General features: G+C 37.4%; 3 protein-coding genes across 3 annotated transcripts in view; 1 reads left to right on the top strand and 2 right to left on the bottom strand.

Moving 5' to 3' along the window:
- LOC107843960 (putative germin-like protein 2-1) overlaps positions 1-1,134 on the bottom strand; it is a 4,991-nt gene extending 3,857 nt beyond the window's left edge. Inside the window, exon 1 of the mRNA XM_047397846.1 lies at positions 1,024-1,134. Within this exon, the coding sequence (XP_047253802.1) occupies positions 1,024-1,134 (111 nt within the window). The remainder of the gene's footprint in view (positions 1-1,023) is intronic.
- Positions 1,135-1,245: 111 nt separating this feature from the next.
- Positions 1,246-8,166, bottom strand: LOC107844076 (viral IAP-associated factor homolog). The gene is made up of 5 exons (XM_047397845.1): positions 8,133-8,166; positions 5,944-6,079; positions 2,707-2,850; positions 2,360-2,564; positions 1,246-1,425 (listed from the first exon to the last, which is right to left on the bottom strand). Exons 1-5 carry the CDS (start codon positions 8,164-8,166, stop codon positions 1,246-1,248), a joined length of 699 nt encoding a protein of 232 aa, XP_047253801.1.
- A 42-nt stretch (positions 8,167-8,208) lies between these two features.
- LOC124887912 (disease resistance protein RPS2-like) lies at positions 8,209-8,745 on the top strand. The gene has a single exon (XM_047397843.1). The coding sequence runs from the start codon at positions 8,209-8,211 to the stop codon at positions 8,743-8,745; it is 537 nt and encodes a 178-aa protein (XP_047253799.1).
- The last annotated feature ends 744 nt before the right edge of the window (positions 8,746-9,489 follow it).

Below are 9,489 nucleotides of genomic sequence, written 5' to 3'. Positions count from 1 at the left end.
CCACGCAGAAATCTTGTAATGGACTTGGCTCAAAAGCTAGCACAACACAGCAGAAGCTTACTACTGCTATTAGATTCAGCAAGAGAAAGTGCTTAGCCATTTCAAGAACTAAAGAAGCAAAACAACGACAATTATGCCCGAGTCCTAAATAATTCGGGGTCAGCTAGGTGAAACAATACTAAGGAGAAAATGTTGGAGAGAAGAAAGAAGTTCTGTTAGATAATGTGATTGATAAGATAGTTTGTTTATATAGAAGAGAGAAAAGACTTCATGCATGCAAAAGTGCTTTGAGTTTTGGTGAGTAATTTGTGACAAAAGGGCCGTCCAAGCACATATGAAGACTTTGAAAACTCTATTAGCTGTCATTTACAATGATATATGATATAATTTGCAGACACAAGACAAGAATAAGAAGTTTCGCCGACTTAGGACAAAAGGAAATGATCCAAAAAGACACTAATTTTTAATGATAATAAGTGTGATTCTCGAATACCTATAGATGGACAAATGGAGGACTTGTTCAACGGGCGCGGAGCTGGAGTTCGGCAGAACACAGTAACTTGCTTTGGACTAAACTCTATATTTGTGATGAGAAATCCACTTAATATGTACGAGTAATTATCCAAAATCCAGTGAAGTTGCTTTTCCTAGATTCCAGAATCCATAAACTCAATATTTTGGATCCGCGTCTGTGTTGTTCAACCGGGATCTGATGGATGTTATTCAGAAATTATACCAATCCTTCAAATTAATAGTGATGTGGTAATGTAAATTCTATAAAATGAGTGTCATTTTTCCACTTCTATCCAAATTTATAATAAGTTATTAGCAGCATCTCAACCAATAGTACAATGTTCATAAAGCAAATAGATCAATGGACCATAATAGATGAACCATGAGGTATCCTTTCACTGAGAATGCTAAAGCTACAGAGTGCAACTTTACAAGAAACTACTTATTGTCAAAATACTGTGGATGTCACTTGCAACCTGTTTCAACTCATATCAAACTGAATTTCGTTACACACTGTAAAATGTCTTTCTCGTGAACTTCTGTATGAGATGGAAGCCATCGAGACCCAGATAATACATTGAAAGAAGTAATTTCGGAAAAATAACTTGGTGCCGGAAGCATTTCATTGGAAAAACTTAACTTGAGAATATTTCACACATCTGAAACCTACAGAGTGGTTTAGCAAGGGAAAACCGAAAATGAAAGAACAGAGGGTGAATCACTAGAAAGTACTCATATTTCATCAAAACCGGCAAAAGATGCAAACATAATTTCAGAACTACTCACTCTTTCCACAACCTTCTCGAGAAACCTTTCCCTTACTCTTTCCAGCACAGCTTCTCGGGACTGTTCTTTCTTGCTACGCCCATCGTTTAGAACAGGATCTGATTGGCAGAGTGTCAATGTAATGCCAGAAGTGAAGGAAATTCAGATTTATGATTTCATTCTAAAATCATATGTCATCTCCTCAATATAAGTCACACGTAAATAGCAGAGACATTGCAAAGAAACTAATACAAGACACATGTAAATTGAAAAATAGCAGTACATGCCAAGTCTGCAATAGCTGGATCGTGAAAGAGAGGGCATTTCTTTTTAGAAGAGCGTAGAAGAAATGAAGATGTACGATCATACAAGAATGCACAAGATAAAAAATGACTACATACAAGAGAAGGTGAAGTATCACACATCTAGGATAGTAAAAGAACGTCCCTTGAGATAGGTCTCCAAATGCACCGCTCGCTCGGTACTGATTGAAAACATTTAAAAAGAGATCGAGAGACTTAAAATATCATGGAATGAAGTTGTCTTAGAACACCTATTATGTCGAGAATCCATGCAGAAATTTGCAAAAGTTAAGACAATGGAACAAAAGATCCATGCAGGCCCTACCGACTAGTTGGTATTAAGGCTTATCCAAAGAGCTTCAAATGGATAGTGAGAATTCACGTGTCAACTAGCTTAGGATTGAGGCGTAAATGTTGTTGCCTTGAATTCTATTATGAGAAACATGCTGATAGCCACAACAAACTATCTCCCACGAAACAAGGAATATAGAGATCTCTAAGAGGATTCCCAGAAACTTTTTTTCTAATTATACAAGCCATGCAAAACAGCTTACATCCATGTAACATCTGCATGAACAGCCTATACAAAATATTCATACAGGAAGTAAATAGGAACGGGCAAAATACTGTAAATGAATCCACCAAATTATTACCTCTTGAAACAGTAGAAAAAGGACGGCAACATAGAAAGTCAACTCACCAAATCATGCAAAAAAGAAAAAGAAAGAGAAGGATTGGGGTAGCAATGAGACAACCGCTATGAAGAACAGGAACATACCTTCAGGTGTGCATCTCCGACCAAAGCTGTGAACTCCAACATAATTCGACTTCAATGCACCATTGTGGTATACCAAAACAGTTGGAAGATTACAATCTGGATAGTTCTGAATGCAATCGGTAGAGATAATTTTGACAAATTTTGTTGCAGGGTATTTTGTGACCAATTCATCTAAGCACTGCAAAAGTATCTGGCAGTCTGAGTACCTATAAAGAGCATAACATGCTATCAGAAACACTGACAGGAGCTAAAATAGAAAAATAATAATGAAGAGGTGAAAAATATTTGAAGCTCAACAGCATTGATGTAAGACAGCTTCACTGATGAAGAGATGAAAGCATTAATTACCCATCCTTATACAAAAGCACAACCACCCATACGTCTTCTGGAGCTTGGGAAACCTCCAGCACAAAATCTGCTCCGGAAATTGGTGTCACTGATCCAAATCTCACAATCTTTGCAACCTCTCTCATCTCGGCTATCCTCTTCATCCTTCAACAACAACACAAGAAAGATATATAAGAGATGCTCAATTTCATGTCAACTTGCAAGCTACATGGCAATATTTCATCACCAACAAAAACTCAAGTACTATATCAGTATATCAGCATAACTGGATATCCCTTTGCCTTGTGACTCAAACACCGATTTAGGACAAATTTTTAATTACTGCCTTCCACTATTACTTATTTGGAAAAGCATTAACTGCATGTTCACCTTTGCATTCTGTAGCCACTGACGAAGTAAAACTGAATTCTACCAAGTGGAATCCGAGGCAGCTAATTCTTAAGAGGAGGAGAGAATAGTGATGGATTGACCAGCAGTGGTGCTTGAACATTTAGAGGCTGAATAACTATTAGACATCCCTCAAGGAAGTGTCATATTTTCGAGGTCCAAACAAACACTTTGCAACAGAAGTGGTACCCCATATATGTTCATTTTTCCAAAAGATAACCTATGCATGCCTATTAAGAAGGGGAACAAATGATATGCAGCTCCAGAATGGGAGATTAATATACCATCTCTTTATTTCTTTTTGTCATACAGTGAAGCATGAATGATTCTCATGTTTCCCATTTTAATTTGTAACTCATAGTGTAAGGAAGAAAAGGGTTTCTCCTATGATCATATCGGCTTTGCCATTGCTAAGGGCACAGTCACCTCATTTATCGACAACCGCATTTTTTCAGTTAGTTTTTGGATGGCAAAAAGCACAGCACAGACTACGCAACAACTGAAACTTGGTTGACACTGAAGTTTCTGACACTTCAAAAGCTGTACATCCCCATATAAACCAACACGTTTGATTATTCTGTGTCTGTTAAGAATTTTATGGGAAGAACAATTTGAATAGTAAAAACTAGAAGAACAATTTGAATACAAAAAAATTAATAAAAGAAGGATCTTTACTTGATTTGTCTCTCTCAAACAAGCATTTGCTAAAAACACCTAAAAAATAGCTAACTCCATCAAATACACCTCGATTCAGCTATATGACTTGTCTACCTGCACCCAAAAGTGTGGAATAGCGGCCAAGTGGGCCGAAAACCATGAGGCATCAACTTCAAATCCCAGCAGAGACAAAATACGAGGTGATTTTTTCTCATATATTCTAATCTTGATAGGCAGATTCACCTGATACTTGTTGCTGGAGGGAGGTGATACGTATCCCCTAGAATTAGTCGAGGAGCATGCGATCTAACCTGGACATCACGGTTATAAGAAAAAGTAGCTAATTCCATCAAATACAACTCGATTACAACAACAACATACTCGGTGTATTCCCACAAAGCAGGGTCTGGGAGAGTAGAGTCTACACAGTCCGTACCTCTATCTTAGAGGTGAATTAGAGAGGCTATTTCCGATAGACCTACACCACCACCACCCCGATCAAAACAAAAACGGTATAGAAAAAAGACCTAATAGAAGAACAACAAATAATAGGTAGTATCAAGACTGCCTCAAAATAATACTACAATTGATCTACCTGAAACAACATGTGTCACCAAAATTCCAAGGTCAAGAACTACACGCCTAGCACTACAACTACTAGTACAGATAAAAAGATAAATCATTCCTACCTACGAGCGGGTGAGGGTGGCCTGGTGGGGTCGGTGGGGCCATTTGGCTGGTCAAACGAATGAAACGGCGTGAAGGGGCCATTTTTGGGCTAGTTCGGTGGGTGTTAGCCCCCTATTCTCGGGGTGGACCCAGGGCCGTGGCGCGGTTTGGTTCGAAAATCGATCAGCGGCCCCCGACGGGGTGTGTAGCAAGTGAGGGTGGCCCGATAGGGTCGGCGGGACTATTTGGGTAGTCAAATGAGTGAAACAGATTAAATGGGCCATTTTCGGGCCACATTGGGTGTTAGCCCACGGTTCTCGAGGTGGGCTAAGTCCAAGCGCGGTTTAGGTCAAAAATCGGCAAGCGTCTTCTTGACGAGGTGTGGAGCGGGTGAGCCTATGGAATTTTTGGGGATAGGTGCATCATAATGATTTTTTGCTAAAAGCCCATGGGTATGCTCATGACGGCCTATTAAATGATGAAGTTGCTTCAGAGAGGTGGATGTAAACTGTTTTATGACAAATGAGTGAAAAAGATAGGAATTGCAAATTATTTTCGAACTGCAAATTATTTTTATTTTATCATATGTGTTAGGCCATGAATTTTTGAAATATGTGCGATCGGTTGTGTCATCTATTTGAGCGACCTATTAAATGTTTGCACATTATTTTTTCAAGAGATGCATCTTCTTTTACCCCACATGTGTGACGAAACAGAAATTAATGAGTACTTTGATTTTTCGTGTGCGTTGGTTCATTGATTTTTCGAAATTTGTGCGACTGACTGATAATTCTTCTCAAAATAGAAAAATGAAGTAAAAATAAAGAAGAAAAAATTATGTTTTGGAATGTGAACTGAAGACTAGAACCAGAAGTTTAACTCCATATAGATATGGAGCAATAATTACAATAAATTATCCAAAGAAAATGTAAAAATAAATAATAAAGGAGAAGAAAAGATGAAATCAATTTTCTTTGGCCTCCACGACGGCTTCTAGCTCTCTCTAGGTCAAAAGTTATGTAAAAACTAAATTTTTTTATAGAGTATTTATAGGTGTAGGAAAAAACCTCCAAATAAAATAACTGAGTTCAAAATGGACTAAGATAAATAAAAACGGACTGCTATAGCTAGTTGCGAGTCGTGCCACTAACACGTAAGACTATTGGATTTGCCATTTTTTCCGTTCAAATTCAGGGTCATATTTGATTATTTTAATAAATTAATTCCATTAAGCTATCTGTTTAATTTTCTTTTACAATCTTTCGTCTTTAGTTTGTTTTGGCTCTAAATTTCTTCATTTTCACATTCTTTTAATCTTACACATCAAATTATAATATTGGGCACAATTCATAAAATTAATATTTAAAAAAAGACAAATAAAATATTAAATATGAGATAAATAATGATTAAAAACATATAATTTTCATCTAATATCAAATGACTCAATCAATTGGAGGAAAAATTCCAAAAGTAAACACTACTTTTCCTTTTTATGTACTACTTTTCTCTTTCTGCCATTCACACCAAACAATCCAACTCCATTGCTTGTTTTGCTTACATTGGAGGGAAACTTCCAAAAGCAAACTGTCACGATCCGAATCGGGGCCCTGTCCGTGATGAGCATTCCCGAATTCGAAGGCCCGGAACGCCCTCTGTCTATCTGGTAATCATGCACATAATTCATATGATCAGAGTAATACGGAAACATGGTCAACAATTTAAAACAGTTAGACCTAAAAATATGCCCAACAATATTTAATAAACATCTGCAACAGTCTGCAAAATCTCTACTGACATACTATCTGAATAACTGGGACAAGGCCCCCAGCAGACCAAAAACCATACTGAAATAAATACCTAAATGACTAGGCCTTCCGAAGCAAAGAAGGCTCACCAACTGAACTCTGAGACAACCCTATCTGTGGACTCTACTGAGGATCCGGACCCCTAAACTGCACCTCAGTACGTGGGAAGAAGGGGGGTCAACACAATTGTACTGGCATGCGAAGCAATCCAAAATAGAGTAATTGAACATATATATATATATAATACGTGAGAGCAACTTTTCATCAAACACTATGCATAAAACAGTTTCTGAAAACACATGGGCACCTTCTGAAAATATATAACTTGTCTGTAAATCTCAAACTCTGATCTGTGTATTACTTTTGAGTTAGGTGGTATCCCTTACAAGTCTGATATTCCACGGGCGATATGGAATCCTCCATTGACTCGGCAGGGAAGCCTCCAACCCGAGTATGCCGCAAGGGTTGAAGTTTCTGAATCTGATATGCCACACGACACTTAAGTCAGCGTATAATAATATTCTCGGGTCGGCAAACCACGGTTTTAGGCAATGAGTTGCTTGAATTCAATCCCTCTTCAGGGAACCACCTAACATCTCTATATGCCTATTTTTAACCTTTTCTGTACATGCAACATTCTGAATGTCTAAAATCATTATAGTCTGAAATGTTTATTAGTCTGAGTCTGATATGGCATTGGTCTGAATTGGTATCGTCATACCAAGACTTGCAAGTCATGATTTCTGAGCCATAATACATTAAGCTAAATCTTCATTTAAAGCATAATTTAGACCACCAAAAACATGCAACTGATATAGAAGATTTCGTGTTTCGAAACTCAAGTCAAAATCATGAAAAAACTTCATCAACATTTGGTGGTCTAGTGCCTTTAGCAAATTCATGAACTCTTTCATTACATGCATTATGAACATTAAACATTCATGCTAGATTCCCTCTTTAGTGATTTAAAACCACCTTTAAATCATAACAAGAGTTCAATCATTTCATATAGTGCTTTTCAAGGATGCATTGCAAAACAATTCATATGCTATGAGAAATCTGAATAATTTATAATAAGAGGGAATTCACCGAAAATCATGCTCTCAACAAGAATTCATTCTTAAATACATGGTTTCATACATTCATATTCTCAAATCACTTTGGGAAAGGTCAAAAGACCAAAACAATGATGTTAAAATATTTAATACATGAATATATACATAGATTCAAAAACTTCATTCTAAAACATGAGAAATTTAGGAAAATCCCGCGTACCTCTATATGCGAAGATGATAGGTGCTTCTTGAAGTCTACGTTCTGGGGATTCCAAATATGCAATTAGGTTCAAAAACCCACGGTTGAATCTTGAGTTGCTTGTGTTTTTATTTTGAAACCTTAAGGAGAGTTCTTGAGCAATTTTGATGAATGGAGGTGTATTTTGGGGTATTTGGGAACTGAATTTCGTGTTTATGGATAAATAAGGGTGGAAAAAGGACCATTGTGCCCCAAAAACGGAGTGCTTAAGTCACTTGAAACCATAAGATATGCGCTGCATATGATATCGCCTATATTTATATAGGCGCCGCATATGATATCGCCTATATTTACATAGGCGCCGCATATGATATCGCCTATGTTTACATAGGCCTCCTATATTTACATAGGCGCCGCATATGATATCGCCTATATTTACATAGGTGCCGCATATGCTTTCCAGTGGCCATGTGCGATTGGTTAGGCGACGCATTCTACTTTGAAAGGCCATAACTTCTTGCTCGGGTGCCGGATTTTAGCAAAATTGGTATCGTTGGAAAGCTAACTCGAAAACCTATCATTTTACACATAGTTGTTTATGCTTGTCACTTGAAGCTGGGGCATTTCTTTAATTAGATTTTCACTTGTTGTTACCAAGATGTAAGATGAGATATGGTTCATATTCCATTTTGTACTTGAAGCACTACTGAAATTTCATCCCCTATATAAAATGCTACATTTGCAGGTTTCTTGTCCCAACCTGGAAGTGCTAAAACTCTATGAGGCTAACAGCATAACTGCTCTGTGCTCTCACCAACTTCCAACTGCCTACTTCAGCAAACTTGTAACCTTGGAAGTAGAAAATTGTGGAAAACTGAGAAACTTGATGTCTCCATCAGTGGCCAGAGGTCTTCTGAATCTCCGGACACTATGGATAGAAGACTGCCAATCAATGGAAGAAGTGATCACAGAACAACAAGGAGAAGAAATCGTGACATATGAACCCTTATTTCCCGTGTTGGAAGAGCTGAGCCTTTACCATTTGCCAAAGCTGGGGCATCTCATTCTGACTAGGCATGTCCTTGAATTTCCATTTCTTAAAGAAGTGGTTATTGATGAATGCCCTGAAATGAAGGCATTTATCCAACAGGGAACTGTCAGCACACTGAATCTCGAAAGTGTGAACAATGATAATGAGCTGAAAGTTGTTGACCTCAACAAAGTGATGTTCAATTCTAAGGTTTATCTTGTGCCGCTTTATAACTAAATGCTATATACATTTGTGCCATGCTATCTACTGCTCTCTTTCTGGTTTAACTAGCAAATAGTAATAGTAATAGTAATAGTTAGAGTGAAGTGGTGGAAACACTTCCAAACTTAGCACGAATTGTTATTTTTGTCCTGAACTATGCCTAGTAGTTAAAACACCCATAGACTTAACTAAATGAATTTAAAAATGTCCATGATCTGCCACGTGACTTAGCAAGTGGTCTCAACCTCTTTTTTGCACGCGAGTTGCTTATGAAAAATGCCACATAAGCAGACCATCTTGTTTGATTACTTGTTCAATTGTATGACAAAATTTTGAGAAAACGCTGTTGACTGGAACTGAAAACCCAATGAATTTCCTAAACCAAATTCAAGAATTAAACACACCCACACTAAACAAACCACAGACCAATACAAAGCAAGCCAAAGATTTCTAGACTGAAACCATGCTATTCAGGTAAGAAATAGGGGGCATTTTTATGTTCATTTAGTCAAACATTGGGATGTTTTAAGTATTAGGCATCGATCGAGGATGAAAGTAATATTGCGCGCCAAGTTTGGGATTGTTTTCACTAGTTCAATCTAATAGTAATAGTAATCTTCATATAGTTATTTTTGTTTGTCACCTGACACCTATGTTGATGGAGGTAACAAACATTGGTGAATCTATAATATTATAATCCCAGGGTTCACGTAAACCCAATAACTTCTTTCCATTGACTTTTTATCTGTATTAACAATA

Source organism: Capsicum annuum, chromosome 10, assembly GCF_002878395.1.
Source record: "Capsicum annuum cultivar UCD-10X-F1 chromosome 10, UCD10Xv1.1, whole genome shotgun sequence".
NCBI lineage: Eukaryota > Viridiplantae > Streptophyta > Magnoliopsida > Solanales > Solanaceae > Capsicum > Capsicum annuum.
This window is presented reverse-complemented; position numbering and strand designations above follow the sequence as displayed.